Consider the following 18,532-nt stretch of genomic DNA (forward strand, 5'->3'; position numbering starts at 1 on the left):
TGGCGGGGGGGGGTGTCCTGCCTCCCTCTGGCGTTCTGCTGCATAGAGAACAGCATGGATCTTGAGGAGTCAGGTCCGCTCTGAAGCGTGTTGTTTTCCACTTGGACTCCGTGTTATTTATATCTAAAGTCACCCTGAGACCAGGCTTGCACGCTGCCTATTCCGTGTTCCCACTCTAGTTTCTTTCCTCCTGCCCGTTGCTCGACAGCCCCGCTGTGCAGCCCCCGCGCGCTCCCGGCTTTTGAACGGGGAAAGAAATACAAGGGCAATCGCTTTTAATTCTGAAACGCTGCTTAACCCAGCAGCTAGGAGAGTTGCTCACAGCACCTTTCTTTTAGCACTTCCATGGGCCATTACCCCGCTGGGATTAACAGCCTCCCTGTCCCTGCCGCGCGCACCTCACCCCGTCACCTGCCTCTTGTACTTGTCTTTTCCCCAGGCACTAATGAAATTACCACCGAAACTGATTACAAGTAGGGGTGGAGCACTTTGACCAATGAACCCACACCTGCTCGCGTGGTTGACCTTTAATGATCCAGCTCAGTAGATGGGTATAGTTTAATTTGGTTTTTTAAAGACCGTTCCATGAGGAATCTGTTGTTTCATTTGCCATCAGAACGTGACCCCTGCTGGACGTCGAGGGACATGACCGCGATTTAGTGGCAACCTCGGCACAGGGAATGTGATAGATGGGATTAATGTGACATGTCATAGCTGTGACTGATTGCAGTTCATCACAGGTAAATGAAAAACTGGATGGCTTAAAAAAGACTTCCTAAAGTATTCATCCGACTGCAAGGGTAAAAAAACCCACGACGTTGGTATTTGTTTTTGTGTTGTTTTTTTTTTCTCTGTGGGATTATGTTTCACAGGATTGCAGGAACCTGTGAGCTTTTTTTGGGGGGGCGGAGGGGAAGGGGAAACGTGTGTCTGTTCATTTTTTAACTAGAATTCTGGATACTGGTATCTAGGGGCAGGAAGTTTGCAAAAAAACTTGAGGTAGCAGCAATGCATTTCAGAAGGTAAGTTATTCCTAGATTTACACCAGTTTGACATTTTATCAATGACATAATATTTAACTAAAAATAAAGAGAGTGTCAGGCTGGTAGGACTGTTCTAAACATGTCTTATTTACTGTGTAAGGAAAATAAATTCAATTTCTGAAGGACCTAGGCCTGCTACAGTTGCCACGTGGGCTGAATCAATTTTCTGCTGGCAGGTCTGTGTCTTTTAAAATGAACCAGCTGGAGTATCACCACCTGTGAGGTTAGATGATGTTGACACGTTGATGACAAATATCTTGTAGATGCAGATACTTCTGAAAAGGGAATAGGACAGAAACCACTTTCCCAGGATGTAAAGGTGGAAGCTGGACACCAGAGAGTTGATTAAGAACTGAAAACTGAAACATGGCTCTGGGAGTGGAGGAGGTGTTAACAGCAGAGGTGCTGTAGTGTCCTCTGAGCCGAGAGCTGTCATGCCAGTACTTAAACCAGTCTCTGAGCCTTATGGGATCACCCTGTGGAGCAAGCAGAAGTAGCCAGTGAATTCAAGCAGGTGCCACCTTTCATTCTTGCTGCAGGACAACTCTTGTAGAAACACTTTGTACCAAGGTGTAGCAATTACAGCATCCACACTGGCTTTCTAGATGGGGCCTTGAGGTGAAGTATGGTAATTCAGAAAGACTTTAATAGACAATTCTCAAAGGCAAAAAAAGCATTTTTATTTTTTTCACTAAGCAGATAAGTGAGCATATATTACATGTTTATAGCTTATATCAACTGTATTATATATGCTTATAGCATGGTTAGACTGTTGGCTGTTGCTGCCAAGTCCCAGTCTAGAACCAGAGTGAGAACTGATGTGTACTGAACTGGTACCTGACCACTGCCCTGACAGGTGGCTCCTGGGTAAGGTGGTTCTCTGCCCCTGGCAGCTGAGGGCAGCCTGTACTCAGAATTGGCCTCTCGCAGAAGTTGGGGTCATCTTGTTTGAGGCATTTGAAGACTATTTCAGGTTTCATTAAAACAGCACTGAGTGATTTCTGTCTCCCTGGAAAGCCCTACAGGACCTGCTTTGGCACCTGGGAGAGAAAGCGTCAGTTATGCATAAAACAGGGTCTGCCCACATAAACATTTGTTGGAGTGTTAAGGTTCAGTTTCAAAATAGGGAAGTGGAAGCAGCATCATTTTATAAATACCACTTTGTTGTTCAAGACTAAAGACTTCCTGTTGGGGAATCTCAAGGCTGTTTCTTTTTCCACTATTAAATGGTGAGACTGCCCATAAATCTCATGTTTACTTCCATGACTTCTGATGCTTTCTACATGTGCTAAAACCCTTGTCAGGTGGCCATGATGTTTTGCCAAAAGCAGGTATGGCAGCTGGAAACCAAAAGGTAGTTTAATGTCAGCCTAAACTTTAAAACTGTTTTTTCATTGGTATCAAAGAAACCATCACCACAGTACTGTGCCCATAATACTCATAAATGTTACATTATGGTTACAAATCAACTGAGATTTTAGTGTTTTCATTCAATTCTTAAGAGTTCTCCTGGAACAGAATATGCCATTGGTAGCTTTTGTCTTTAAAGCCAATGAATTAGCCACAAGTAACTTCCATTTAAATAATACTCCTCTGCAGTATTTCCATCTCCTTCCAGCACTTGGAAGGCTGGAATGTCACTACTCTGGTAAAACTTGTACAGGAGAACTGACAATTTACCAACAAGATACAAGCTTGATAATTAAAAAAAGGCTTTATTGTACAGTTGATTCCCAAGCTTGTCCATGGAGATTCTCTAGGCTGCTGTGAGCAAGCTGAAGCAGCAGATCTGGGTTCATGTTCCTCTTTACTCTGGGGCTGACTGCACTTCAGTGATCCTGCTGTGGGTGGGATGCCACACGACTGAGACGCCACCAAAATCTCCTGTTAAAGGAATTCTATCATGGATGAAGCACCAGTGCTCAGAGTTCCTAAGGTAAAGCAACTAAATACTCTCATGCCACCAGATTATCCCAGGTTGTCTCCACCCACACCACTTGTCAGAATTTTAAATCTGTTCTTCTCAGCATGTATATTAGTGGCACTAAAATTCCTCCCAGAACAAACATGATTTTAAATTACAAGTCTGTTCTGGTTTGCTTATTATTTCAGTTTTCAAGAAAGGTTCTGGTGCAGTGTAAACCTCAGCACCTTTCCAGGAACACCACGCAGCAAATCAAAAAGGCAGGTGGGCACTAGGTTCATCCAGGGCAGGCAACAGGGCATGTCTCTCAAATAAATAAGTATAAAGAGCTTTGAAATTAATTTTAGTTCCACCCATATCACATGGAATTTCTACCTTGTATTGCAAGCCCTCCTTCACTAGGAATACTAAAACTTAAGAGCAGAAGACAATACTCATAAAACACCACAAACAGTTTCAGTAATTCAATAATTTATTCATCTAAAAAAGTGTGTAAAAGTATATAGCTCTCATCCACAAGGTATATATGAATGACATTTAAAATGGAGGTCTTTATTATTATTGTTTCTTTTTATCAAAGTCTTTTTTTTTAGTGTATTGTACCAGCGATATACTGTAGATTTAAAATGAACTTCACATTTTTTTTTTGTTTTCTTTCAAATTGTCGGCTATATATAAAAGAAGCTCACTGCAAAATGCTCAGAGAGAAAAAAAAAACCGAAAACAAAACCAAAACAAAACAGAAAAGAAATTCAGAACTCCCCAGAAATGTACAGCTTTTACATTTAAAAAAGGTTCTGAAATATACATACAAGCATGCTGGACATTCCCCACCCCCTCCCTCTCCCTTTAGCTCAAACAACTGTAATAATAATTCTGATTTAGGCATGAATTTCCAAAGTTAGAAATAAAAAAAAAATAAAATAACTTTCTTCACTCTGTAGGAAAGCCAGGGCTTGTACATTTCAGATTAATTCAGTAAAAAACTCACAAGTAAAATAATGCATATTTAAGGGAAATATTATACAGAACTTTTCACACAGAAGTACATAAGATTTTTCTTTAAAATCTATTGCCATTCATTTATTTTGCACAAAAACGTATAAATATGTCACCAGCTTCTCTTAACTTAAAAAAATTAAATAAAAGACACCAGATGAAAACTACTCCTTGCTGCCCTTTTTTTATTTTTCATTTTTGCTTAGAACCAGGTTTCTGGGGAAGAAACACCCCTGGATAAAAATGGCCCATTTAAAAAGAACAAACAAAATAATAATCCAAAGTTCAGATGAATCCTGGGAACAAATAACCCCCAAATGGTAAAAGATTACAAATGTCTACTTTACATTTTTTCCTCCCCAAGTTAAATTTTTTTTTATACAAGTTTACAATCTTCATCTTTTTATGCTCTTCAAAAGGCCTTGAGAATTTTCTTTTCTGATTAAGAAAAAATAGTACTGCAATATTTTTAAAGTCAATTTTACACTGTACACATTAGATACAAATGGTTTGATATCAGATTTTTTTTTTTTAACCTATACATTGCAAAGAGGATACCCACATGGGAGGTGCAGAGAATGAAATAATCCATTTACAGGTTTCTTCTCTGACTTCACCTTCTCATTACACAAGCAATTTTTTTTATTCTTTTTTATTTTATATAATTTGTTTTAAATGTTACATTATCTCAAGAAAAATACTTTTTAAAATCATAGAATTTCATTTTTTTTAACCAGAACATGAAAGTCTTTTGGAAGAACTTTAAAATTGGTAGGTTTTTTTTTCTCCACAGATAGATAAGTAGGTCACACAGCCTGATCAAAGTGCCCGACCCCTCCCGTAAGGCAGTCCATGCCTGCTGCACAGTGCAACAACAAACATTAGAAAACGGAGTTTAAACATAAACCCCTTGAAGCCTGGAATGAAGGAGTCATAAAAATACTTCAATTAGCCATTAACCTTTAAAATGGCAATCATTTTACTCAACAAAGTAACTTTTCCACCACAGTGGTATAACTTCAAGTACTAATTTAATGATATAATTTTTAAAAATTATTTCTTTGAAATAATATTCCTATAGTCAGAAAAAATACACCAGATTTGTAACTGATTTAGTGTAAACAAAAACCATATTTTTGGATATGTACATGGACGAGTCTGCCCAGAATTCAAGGGCGACTTGGGTTTCAGTAAATAGTTTTCTAGCATCACTAAATTTACTGGAAATATATTTCAATCATACCTCTACAATAGATTAATTTACCACTTTCCATCTGCCCACATATTGGGCTTTAAAGTATTTTTCCTCCCTACCTCTCACTTACTCTTCTTCCATTAGGTAGTGTTATCCTTCATTAAACACTGGCCATTCCTTGCTTGAACTGGGCTACATGCAGGGGGGAATTCCTTAGAACACCAGTACATCCTTACCAGAACACATTTCCCTTCCCAGCTTGCACTTCGATTGTTAGTAGCTTCACTTTTGATTTCTAGGTCAGAAGAGTGAGAGGTATGTAGATAAATAACCCTACAGTGGAACGGAGCTGGATTTTTAAGATATTCTACTGTTCCTGGTCCTTTATAATTTAATCCCTCCCCTCCCCAAACCTAAAAATAAATAAAGTATCTCCAGACCATTCATATCTACATGGACAGGTAACAAATGCATGCATTCATCCCAATCCACTCTGACAGGAACTCCAGGTAGACAGAAAACTCCAATATTTATACAAGACTACATCTGTGTGGTTTTTTTCATTTGTATTTTTGTTTTTCCTCCTGCAAAGTCCCAGTTTATGATGATCAAACAACAAAGTAAGTTTCGGACAATCCAAACTGGTCACTATAAGTTCTTTTTACTTGCAGGGCTGACACTGCTCTTGGTTGCTGATCAGAGTTCCTAATGCAAAAAGATACTGTAGTCTTCCTTAAAAAAATAAAATATTAAAAAAAATAATCACACTGACCAGTAGCTACTGGGCCACCAAACTAACACTGGCTTGAGGTTACTCTGTGTTCACTGTTCTTGGATGTTCCCAGATTTTGGACTGAAGCTGCCAGAGATGTTAATGGGTAGTTTAGTTTTGAACACTGCAGAACTCACATGTGCTTTTGGAGGAACAGAAGCACAGCACAGGACTGGTCTGAAGAGAAGCAAAATTGTGATCTTTGCAGACTGTGGCACGTTTCTCAGGTTGAGGGGAGAATAAGCCAGAAGAACAAGTGCTTTTCTATCTATTAAAGTATATTCATGATGGCATTGTACAATTGAGTGAGCACCACAAAGTGGACAGGAAGGCAGGAGCTGCGATCCTGAGTGGCAGGGTTACATGTAAGCCAGGACAGTGCATTGTACTGCTCCAAAACAAACCTGCAGGAGAGAAATGCAGAGAGAAATTAAACTAGAATAGTTTACTCCTTTCCTCATCTTTTCTAGATGGTTTGTTTAAACTTATCTCTGGTGTTTCCTGGAGATACAGTGTCACAAGGACTGCCTGGCTGTACTAACTTCAGTGGCGTTAGCAAAGTAGGAAACTCACTGAAAAGGAGCTTGAGTTTTATTTGAATTGAAATTAAATTTTTTGCATTTGAATTTCCTAATTTTAATTTGAGCCAAGTTGAGTGTAGGCCCTCACCAGTACAACGGAGAGATTATGGAATCAGAGTAATTCAGGTTTGAAGGAACAATACACAACGCTGTATTAATTCAGAGAGTCTTCTTTATACCCTAATTCCTAAGATACTGATATCAGGAGAGCACTACTTCTCCTTGTAAATCAATTTGGTTTGGTGAGTAACAGTAATTATTGACACAGTCCAAATGAGACCATCAGCTAAGCAGAACAATCTTGGGGCAAACCAAGGTGTCCACTGGATAAGGCAAAGCTGTTTCTATGTTTTCTTTACAGAAGTTTTGTACAGTAGGATGGTAAAGTGATGCAGTGACCCTCCCAGTCCTGTCTTGGGTGGTGGAGGCAGCAGCTGTGCTAAGAGCTGGACACTGCTCTGAGCCACCTGTGCAGGCACAGAGTTACAGACTGTTGATAAAGCTAAGAAATCCTTGTGCCACACTGAAGAGGAACGGTCCCTCTAAAGCTTCAGAGCTCTGTTCCCACAGCCTTAGGGAGGAAATGCAAAACCTAAGAGGCATTACCTCAAGACATCTGATGTAGTTTTAGAGTCTAGGGGGTGAGGGACTCGCTGAGAATTTCTGGCAGGTAGCAGCTCATCGGTCTGCGCTACAGAGATATGGTGATGTAATGAGGCCTGTGGAAAGGAGAAAAGCACAAAATAACTCTTCATGTAGCAAGTACTTCTAAAGATTCACAGTGAGCAAATGCATTCTGCGTTATCTCAGGACAGCATGAAAAGCTGGCAATTCTTTGCTGAACCCACCGTGACCATGTGTATTTCCAAGTTCCATAACGATTCCACTTTTTTAACACATTGACTTATCTTTTGACTGGGATCAACTATCTCTGAAAAACAAATGCTGAATTCTGTTACTAATTTTGATCAGGGAAGAAGTGACAAGGTAAAACACTTGGGATGTTGTCTGTCGTTCTTTTGGTATATCAGTAACCAACCCTTCTGATTGTTAAAACCCTCCCCGTAGAACACCCATCACACAGCAGTGGGGTGTCCAACACTTAGTGCAGCCTTTGTCCTGCTCTCTGCTGGAACACTTTCTCCATCTCTCTCATCTTCCTTCTGGAGCAAGGCTTGTGCATTAGTTTACACAAGAGTAGGAAAGGGATTTCATATTGATCATGTGCAACCACGTAAGCCTTTCAAGTGGGTAGCCTAATACACCACACAGCCTGCTGGGGCAAAACCTCTCATTTATACCTCCTCCAATTATGGCACCCACATTAGAGGTGAAATGCTTTAGCTCAAAAAGACTTGATCCAAAGCAGAAAGATGACTTGACTCTGTGTGCTTCACATGCCGTGCAAGTTTCCTAATTGCAGCACGAAGCAGACAGCACCCCCTGCTCACGGAGCAGTGTGCAAGTTCCTGCATGAACACAGCTCCTTGCTTTTATTAAAAGCTGTCCAAACCAGAAAGTATGTTCCAAGTCAAATTAAACATTTAATTCAGCCTAGATCTGAGAGAGCAACTGTGCTGGGCAGGGGGTGGTGGTGCAGGGAAGGGTGGTGGACTCCTTCTCTCTAGTACAAATCTAGCATAAGCTTACAGAAGGAATTCAAGAGGTTGCCTAGAGCTCTGCTGACTGGGCTTTACTGCTGGAACTGAAACACAGCCTTTGTATTACTAATTCACACACACACAAAAAAAGTAGTTTCAAGTTTTACATAAAATTTCATCTCTAACTCCAAAACCATGGGATTTGTTTTTCATATTCTTTTGAGCTCTCCGTTCTGTCAGTTTAAAGAAAATCACATGCTTCAGGGAAATCTGTCCATGAAGAGGGCAGGGTGTATGGGATGGAGCAAGGCTCAGTACTTCAGTGGTGCAAGTGCTATATGGACTGTAGAGCCTGCCATGCTGACTGCAGATCATGGTTAACATCAGTCCTGAAATGGTTTCTTTTGCATGAGAAAAGAATTAAGATATACTGAACACAATACTGTGATAATTGATAAACACAGGTGAGAGAATATAGAGACTTGCAAGAATGCTTAGTATTTAATTAAACTGGGAATGGATGAAGTAATACCCTTATTATTCTGTATGTTGTTTGCTTACATAGGCTATGTGATGCTGTTCAAGGCTGATTTTTCACCTTCTTCCCAAGCTCCTTAATTATTTTTTTTTATTCATTCAGATAAGCTGCATGACACACTGCAGGGACCAGTGAATCTCTAATGGTTGAGCCAATTCTGCTCATCTCACAAGCACAAGCAAGTCTGGAAGGGGAGGTAGGTCACTCCTGTCTGAGGCTGACTGAACATGGAAACAGGGATGCTCCTGCAATACCAGATGCATCTTTGCTGATTCTGTATTTAGAAGCTGCCAAACAATCCCATTTTCAGGTAAGGGCTTTAGGAACAGAGGATTAAGTTTTAATAGCCAGCTGTCTCCAGTGAATACAAACCTGAAGTTGTGTTTCTGTTTCCAGTACTGTCACAGCTGAGGTAACACACAAAGCTGACATTTTCAAAGAAAATTCATAGACTACAAATACAATTTTTTTTCCCCTGTGAATGTCCCCAAGACCAACCTTCAGGAAGAGGGGACACTGGTTTTGTGCCTGAGGACAGGATGACCAGAACCACTGCGGAAGATTCTCAGCTTTGGCAGTCGATACGAAGTATCCAAGAGCAAGAGGTTGCTGCTTCAGTTCTTCAGGGGCTTCTCGGGAAAGGAGACGTTCCCCTTGGCTCTGAAAGGAGTTTAAAAAAGTCAGGTTTGTTGTTTTATGTCATTACATCCCACTCATTATTTTTTTTTACTAATTACTCAGTCTTTAATCCAGTTCTGTCTTGTTATTAATGAGCTATCCTTTAGTCGTTCATGAATCTTAGTCAGCTGTCTCATCCCTTCCTTTTTCCCCTGTAGTTCAGTTCTCCAAGCTTACATTCCAGAACCACGTTAGACTCCCCAGCAGTGCTGACCTCCTAAACTGAACTGAGTGCCTGTGGAATGTGATGCTGCAGAGGAACTGAGGTGCTGGGCTCTGGCTGCAATCTGAACAGCTCCTGTGCACACACAACACAGAGCACTGTTGAATTTAAGTTCATGAAGCCTCACAGGCATTTCCCACGCATACTAAACCCAGCAGTTTGCACTGGATATCTTCCTGATTTCAGCTAGTGGAAGGATGCATTACACAAATATGGGAGAGAATATCTGCATCTTTATAAGCTTGGTTGTGTTTGCTCTTTTAGTTACATTCATAGTCTAAAAAAAACCAACAAACTATGTCTGCTATTCCTTGCTATTGACACGTGGACAGAAGATGCTGTTCTGTGTTTGTGTTTAGTACCACCAAGCTGAGGTGAAGTGTGGGGAAGAAGAAACAGCTGTGCTGCTTTTTAGTTTCTATCAGTTACTTAATAGTAAAACTGATTTCTTCAGACTTTGAGTCACTGCCTGTCAGCATGTATGTTTGTGATGTTATTTCTGCAGAGGAAAAGCTAGATGGACCTTCCAGAGCTGAGGCTGTGGGACAGACACTCAGTGTGAGTTGGTTACCTCAGCCTGTGTATGTCTGTGCATACCCTGACCTATACCAGTCATCACCAGTGCACCACCAGTCCTACAACGGTGTCTCTCAGGTTTCAGAAAGGGTGACTGCCATTCCATTCTAGAGCACCTTCCTGTTTTAAATGCATTTAGTTTTTTGGAAACACTCTTTTATTGTTTTTCTTCTATTTCTTAGAGGAAAAACCCAAAAGATGCCTGCCAAGTATTTTAGCTTGAAACCTCTCCCAGCTAATTGAGTCCATAAACATCTTTTAAGTCAATAGGTTTAAAAAAATAAATTATTTTAAGAATTCCACTCCACAGAAACCAGCTTAATCACAAAGCCTCCACTGCTAGTCCTTCAAGCAGGACTTTCTCCAGCAGCAATATCTTGACCAAGAATCAAAGGAAGTTAAACAGCCCATAAAGCTTGGAGAAGGCTGCAGCTCACCTGGCTGTGGGCACTCAGGAAGCCCATCAGCAACCCTGGAAACTGGCTGCTGAGCAATCAGGACCTGCACTCCTGAACTGCAGCAATCAATTATGGGCTACATGGACGAAGGCTCGACCTTCCCCGACCCACAAGGTAATGATCACACGCTGTTGCTTTTTTAAAACCAAAAATTACATGTCAATTACTAGGCCCTTGTTAATGGTTAAACTGAATTACTATGACAGCTTCATCTAGAAATGGCTTGTCCAGGTCCCTTGAGCTCTTTGGTTATTAACCTTTCAGTGCTGTTCTTAAGCCGCTCAGATGGAGTTCTGCAGAGAACAGGTTTTGTAAAGGCTTTTCTAAAAGTGGTACAGAACACAGATTGTTGAATGAACTAAATAGGAGTGATGCATTGTGATTTATGGCTGGAGGGTTTGGAAGAAGAATTTAAAACTCTTAATTTGCCCACATACCAGTGTGAAATAACCAAGTGACATTAATGTGCAATCCCTGAGTCTTTGAAAAGTGGGCTGGAGTGTTAAGATCAGGTGAGGTGGTTGTGTACCGAGATCACAGAACACAAGCCTAGCATTTTTGTGGCTGATGCAGAAGTGTTTTTTCACCCACAGACTGCATTAAGCTGACCACTGAGGCATTTTTGGCAGAGGTTGCAAGGAAAATACAGGCAGGGCTTTTTCCTTCTAGGGGGTAAAACTAACACTATTTAGTTCATCATTTGCAGGGAGTGAGAATTCTTTTCTTAAGACATCTTACATTAGAAAATTGCACTGCTTTGTAGCAGAGGCTGAATGGGTGCCATCATTCAGGGACAAATATCTTAGCTGTACATCACCTCCTCCAAGTATTTATCCTGTATTTCTTTTCATACCGGATTTACAGTTTCTTTTGGTAAGACTGTTTAAAGCCACCAGTGATAGTCACAGATCCAGATCTACTTTCATGAAGTATTACAGACCACTAAATCAGAACTTCTAAATGCACAGAGTTATCTGTTTCTTGTATACAAATTAGCCTGTTTCTGTAATAAAATACTGCATTATTTAGTAAACAAGTAATACGCTACTGCTTTAAATGTACTATTTCTAGAATAAAACTTATCCAGAAAAAGTGATGGTATGCCAAACTTCTACCGATGTGATGGAAGCCATTTTAACAGTACAAGTAAGTCTCTTACTCAATTACATGTCTGAATAAAAGAGTCCCATCAAACATGATTCAAATTATGCTAAAGCAGATTTAAAAAACCCTCAAATTACAAAAAATAATTTGCATTTTAAGTAATCACTGATGGAAGTAACTTTATAAAAGCCACTTCAAACAAAAATAACTGGCAGAGACTATGTGCTCTGGGATAATTTTCCCTAAGAAAACAACATTTGCATAAACATCCAGCACCTGCAGAGTTTCTGTGGGGAGGGTTTTATTCTGAGGAGAATTATTGCCCTTCTTGCCTCCCCTGGAATTGCGTGTGAACAAAAGTGTCAGGGCTTCCTTTCTCTCCAAGACCTGTCACTTTGTGCTAGGGACATTCCAGATGATATTCCAGAAAGAAATGGATGAGTAGAGATGAAGTTTATACAGGGTCAATAGATACAGCTCTGCCACACAAAAATAAAGCTTCTACCTCCTCCTCCTCCTCTCTTCCTCTCAATTACCTTGTACACTAACAACGAACTTTAGAGATACAAAGAGGCAAGGCAGAGGCATCTTCTACAATAGGATTTAACCAGCACCTTCAGTTTTAATTTGAATTTCTGCTTGCTGTTGCCCTAATTATGTTTGAGAATCTACAGGGGAAAAAAAGAATTTGTTGGAGGACTTGGGTCTTTTTGCTTTAAGTAGCATATGCTCTGAAGTGCAGCAGCCTTACCCTACTATGCTGGAAGTGAGATCCCACTCCAATGCCAGATGGTGATCCAGGGGAAGGAACTGGGGAGGAATTTGGTGAAGAGTGAAGATTCCCTGTTATTAAAATTCTAATATCATTGTCCATGTCATCTGGGAATGGGAGGTCAAACATGTCATCTGAAAAGGAAAAGAGAGAAGGAATGGGAGGTCAAACATGTCATCTGAAAAGGAAAAGAGAGAAAAACAATTTCCAAAATGCTTTACTCAATTTTGTCAAGAAATTTTTGTAGTTTATTACCATTCCCTTTAATTTATTATAATTCCTTTTTTTTCCCTGCATACTCTTAAGCCAGATGAAAGCAGAGATAAACACTTTACTGTTTAATCCTTCTTAGTATCTTTGAATGCAACCGCACAGACTTGAAAGGAAAACCTGGCAGACATCTGGGAGAGTGATGGAGTTTAACACTGGTCAGAAAGTGAGCAAGAATCCTGTCATACCGGCTTAATAAAAATCCAGACTGAACTTTGTAACAGAAAAAATGACACCTCTCTGCAGTTGGTCACAGAAATCCATTAACAAAATACTTGAGATGCATTTAACAAAGCTCAGTCTCTTGCTCCCAGCAGGTGCTGCTCCTTGGCACGTTTGCTCAAGAGGTTCTGGAAGCAGCTCCCAGGAACTCGCTCCCAGGAGCAGGAGGGCAGCAAGGCCTGCCCCACACTCCTAGGCAATTCACCTTCCTGACTGTTCCAATCCTGCACCAGGATTTCATGCAACACAGCTTTTAATATTTTACCTTTATCTCAGAAATTAGCTATTTTAATTTGGATTATGTTAATGTGGGAAGGGCATGAAGATCTAGTGAAAATGAGTTTGCATTCAATGAGAAGTACATTCCCTCACTCATGTGAAACACAGGTTATGGCACCACCAGTGACTTCAGGATGGAAAGCTAAGACATTATAAACACTGAGCAAAAACTCACAACCATCACAAGATGGTTTGTAAGGGTTTTTTTTCCCTTATTCAGATTTCTTAGCAGGCAAAGATGTTTAAACAGTAGAATGATATTTAAAGTATATTTTAGGGGACAGAAAGGTACAGTGGGAGCTGTCTGAATTAACTGGAATAATTAGAATTGCAGCCAAATTTATACTAAAACACGTGGAGCCCTACACAGGAATCTTGCATTTCTACATTATATATATATATACACACATATATATATATAAAAAAAAAAAATCATCTTGAAAAAGAAGAATTTACCCTGCGTGGAAAGAGAAAAGAATGTGCATGTCTGGAACTAACTTCACCTGAAGTCCTAGGGTTGAAACAGGTAGGTAGTTGTTTTTCTTCATCTTCTGAAGAGAAATACTGGATTGCAAGAGCAATGAATTAACTTAGTTTATTAACTTCTGTCCTACGACCTCAGCAAACAAAACAGAACTCCTGTCATGCTCTGCTTAGCCTCCAAAGCACTCATGTGAAACACAGGTTATGGCACCACCAGTGACTTCAGGATGGAAAGCTAAGACATTATAAACACTGAGCAAAAACTCACAACCATCACAAGATGGTTTGTAAGGGTTTTTTTTCCCTTATTCAGATTTCTTAGCAGGCAAAGATGTTTAAACAGTAGAATGATATTTAAAGTATATTTTAGGGGACAGAAAGGTACAGTGGGAGCTGTCTGAATTAACTGGAATAATTAGAATTGCAGCCAAATTTATACTAAAACACGTGGAGCCCTACACAGGAATCTTGCATTTCTACATTATATATATATATACACACATATATATATATAAAAAAAAAAATCATCTTGAAAAAGAAGAATTTACCCTGCGTGGAAAGAGAAAAGAATGTGCATGTCTGGAACTAACTTCACCTGAAGTCCTAGGGTTGAAACAGGTAGGTAGTTGTTTTTCTTCATCTTCTGAAGAGAAATACTGGATTGCAAGAGCAATGAATTAACTTAGTTTATTAACTTCTGTCCTACGACCTCAGCAAACAAAACAGAACTCCTGTCATGCTCTGCTTAGCCTCCAAAGCATAAATGAGATGGCTAATAGCATAGGAAGCAGTTTAATCATTAAGTAGAACACAGTTAAGAAAATTAAATTTAACACCATTTTGGAAAACACCAGTTCTTGTAGCTGATTCTAATTAGCATCTGAAGCACTAAAGGGCAGGTTAATGCAGGTTAAACATTTGTCAGCACAGGTTTCAGTCAGGAGCTGGGGCCTTGAAAGGACAGCTGCCTCACTAGTGAGAGAGGTGACTTCCCTTTGGGGAGGCCTGCGGGAATTCCAGGAGGAACAGATCAAAGCAGACTCTTTCATTAACAATAGTGCCCCTTTCTTCCTCTCTTTTCACCAAACACTTCTATTGTAAATGTTTGCAGTTACTCTTGGTTGAAATTATTTTACAATCATTTTTTAAGGACTTAGGGCAGAGCAGGAAAATACTTATTTGATACAAAATGTAAATCAGAGTCTTGCTGACACAAACTGTAGTGTTAAATATGCTTGGAAAAGCACGCTGCCAACATTATGAATTCTCAAGTTGGTCTGTTTTGCTTTACAGGAGGATTAAGATTCTAAACCAACAACCCGCTTCCTCACAAGCTTTGTACACAACAGGCACAAAGCAAACCACTATGCAAACACTAAGCTGGCCTAATCAAGTCACAATAAGAAAAAGCACTTTAACGTCTGTGGCATTTCACCTATTGATTGGTAAGTATCACTTCTGGAATACATCAGTATGATTATCTAAAAACAGACTTTAGAAGAACACGTTATTATCCTGTAAGCAGAAAGTGTGGTGCTGTACTCTTTACACTAAATCAGGGTGGTGTTGGGGCTATGGGAGAACATTTCTCCACTGTTGTCACTCATGAGCACTTCAGCTCTCCTGATGTTCTGGACAGGCCACCAAGCATTCACAAGGCATCCCACACACTGGACGCCTCCCTACTCACCATTAGTAGGGCTGAATCCATCCTCATTGGGGTAATTTGCTGGTGCCACCTGGATAGTAGCAGAAGTTGGGAAAACCAGGATGTGTGTACAGGAGGCATCCTGAGGGGTGTTCAGCTGTGATGACTGCAGGTTCAGTGCAGTGCTCCGGCCAAACACTGACCCCATGGTGACAGCATCTTCCAGAAGAGAGTAACAGCAGAGACATTAATTTGCATCATCTTCCAAATGTATGTTCTGTGTTCAATTAATTTCTCATCTGGGTTTGCAAGCTAATACAAGTGTTTAAAAGTCCTTATCTTAAAAAGAATAAATTACTAGAAGAGCCTGAAATTAAGATCACAAGTTGTAGATAATGTTTAGCTATGTGAATTCCCATACAACGCCCCACCTTTCCTCTCATTCTGCTGCCCCTTAATCAAAGATTTAATTTTTAAATGAGCCAGTTAAATTTATTTTTGCCCTCTGTGTAATTATGCACTATACCCTGCTTTGGCTGACATGAAAAAAGCATCAACTTGCCATCTACTTTCTCACGTTATAAAAACTCGGCTTTGAAATTACTCAGTTTTATGAGTAATTTTCAAGCTTGTTTAATTCTGTTCCATGTAGCAATCTTTATTTCTCAACTAAAAAAAGAGACCTTCGTAAGGGTATTTCACATGTACATGGCAAAATATATCCCTACGTAATACAAAAAATAAGTGAAGTGAATCTCAAAATTTCATTTAATTTCAGATGAACTCGGGACTGCTGCTTATTATAGAACTCTCCAGGCTAACTGGAGCATATGAAAAGGCAAGTAGGTTTATCCTCACTCCCACATACAGACTCCTGCTCTTTCACAGTATTGCAGTGTCTACAGTCCTCCTGCATCACATTTCAGCTGATGAGAACTGCTCTACCTGAAAACATCATCTCCTCAGGGCAAAGTCCCCCTAGGAGCCCACACTCCCAGTGTAGCATCTCCTCATGGTATTTTGGGGGATTCCACTGAATCAGCCCATTTCTTCCTACTACCTTTAGCCCTGCTAGTCAAGGTCTTCCCGTTGGTCTCAAGTTCTCCCAAAATTCATGTGTCATGTGGTAAGCAGGATAAGTAAAAGAAGAAAAGCTTCAATTGCATTTAAATAGTTGGATCAAATGTACCTGGCATCACAACAAAGGACCCCTGTGGCTCCATGGCAACCAGGCAGGCACTGAGGATGGATGGGGAGTCAGCCGAGGAGATGCCACACATGCGGCACACCTCCTTCAGCTGCTTGCTGATTGTCTGCAGGGAACATTCCCCAAGGAGGATACTCCAGTCTGAAATGGAGAAACGTCACAGTAGAACCATGGGGTGTTGAAATGGTCAGGGACATGCTTGAAAATAGCAACATATCAGTAAGATTTGGCATTTCTTTTACTGCTGCACTATTGTGAACTGCCTGTGTGGGCGGGGCCTGTGGCTCTGCAGGCTGCACAGCTGCAGCACGTCAGACAGGAGTCACACAGCCAACACCAGAGGAAACATCTTCAATTTGTTGTGAAGTAAATCAAGCACATTTCAGTGGAGGTGCACATACACATTTGATAAACTACATTAACCATTTAAATGGCATTGCATGTCTAAAAAGCAGAAGCTGCTGAGTAAATTCCTCATCTGTTTTCTTTCCAGATTTAGCACCTGTGTGTGTGATGGATACTAAATTCCCCTACTGAGACAGGCAACAACTCTTCTTCCCTGCCTGGGAATACTCCCCCCAGAGTATTCCCCTGGGCTTTCAGACTGAATTGTTATTTATTGTGTACTGTTTTCTGTGTTTCTTTTCCCCACCTCATGACACACAGAATCTCTCACAACGAGCCAGCCAGTGGAATTCATGTCTCCTTCAGTTACTAATGTAAAAGGACAAAGTCATGGAATATCTTTATCCTCTTGTCTATTTTATCTTCATGTTCCAACTCAGGAGGTGGGAGAAGGCTGAGAGGACCCCCTCAGAACCTCATTTTCGTCTCATCAGTTACCAGACAAAGCCTGAGTAGTGGCCACAGCATCAGCAAAGGAAGAAAAGATCTGAATGTAGGTACTGACACTGGTGACAGGAATGACTGCTGAAAACAAGCAAGGCAGTCCTGACCCGTGTTGGATTAAGGCACCTAACACTCCAGAGCTCCCTCTGAAATCCCATGGCACTGTTAGGAATGCTAAATCTGGAGAACTCTGCAGGCTGCAGAGAGTACCTCAGTGCTGCTTCACACTGACCTTCAGTTAGTTTTGTACACCACAGAAAAAAGTAATTTACTTTTTTTTGTTGTTCAGTAACTTTTTTGGCAAGACTTGTTTGTTTAGCTTAAGTTTAGAATAAGGCCTATTCAGATCTTTTTCTAATTTGTGACAAAACCCATGACTTCCACACAGAAATACACTGTGCAAACACTCGTTAATCTACACAACAGCTACAAGACACGAGGGAGTAACATCAAACCCAGTGCAAATTGTTGATGCAAACCAGTGCCAGAGTGCAGAGCCAGGCCAGTTTCTCACTCTCAGTTTCCTGGTTTTAAAGGTTCATCCTCACTTCTGTAAGTCCCTGCCTGGCATACCAAGGCCCTGTCTTCATTCCAAAGCCACCCGTGGGGACAGCACTGACATCTCATACCTTTTAGCTCCCCGTGGCCCAGGCGGCCAAGCCGCCCAATGACAACTCTCCAAGGCAGGGATGTCATCTGCACAATCCCAATGCACCATTCCCACAGCTTCTGCAGGCCAATTTTACGTGCAGACAACTTGCTCCTCCTTGACCTGGAGGTTCAGGAAGGAAAGAAAAAATAAAAAGAAGAGAATCAAGGACAAAATTCAGACTTCTGCTTTATGCAATGATTTCACTGCTCACCCTCTACAGGAGTTCCTGAGCTCTGCATTGCCCAACTCACCCCTTACTCAAAGCAGCAGAACAAGCCTGTGTCTGCTTTCAGTGCTGATACTGCAGTGACATGTGAGGTGTCAATTTGTTGAGCAACGTTCTTGAAGGTAAATTTGTAGCAAGCATTTGTTAAACAAGTGTAACAGTAACTTTTGTCCTCTGTTATAAAAGTGCCAACTCAAATGTTATCACTGTAACTTTATCATGATCCCATCAG

The 18,532-nt window shown here is 40.6% G+C and overlaps 1 protein-coding gene across 1 annotated transcript in view; it reads right to left on the reverse strand.

The window, feature by feature from the left end:
* Positions 1-5,597: 5,597 nt before the first annotated feature.
* The window catches only part of MED13L (mediator complex subunit 13-like), a 173,535-nt gene continuing 160,600 nt past the window's right edge, over positions 5,598-18,532 (reverse strand). The window contains 7 exon segments of the mRNA XM_009995682.1: positions 5,598-6,337; positions 7,121-7,233; positions 9,152-9,313; positions 12,444-12,598; positions 15,409-15,585; positions 16,556-16,714; positions 18,052-18,194. Coding sequence (XP_009993984.1) covers positions 6,205-6,337; positions 7,121-7,233; positions 9,152-9,313; positions 12,444-12,598; positions 15,409-15,585; positions 16,556-16,714; positions 18,052-18,194 — 1,042 coding nt within the window. The 3' untranslated portion in view covers positions 5,598-6,204.

Source organism: Chaetura pelagica, unplaced genomic scaffold (genome assembly GCF_000747805.2).
Source record: "Chaetura pelagica isolate M959 unplaced genomic scaffold, ChaPel_1.0 scaffold254, whole genome shotgun sequence".
NCBI classification, from domain to species: Eukaryota; Metazoa; Chordata; class Aves; order Apodiformes; family Apodidae; genus Chaetura; species Chaetura pelagica.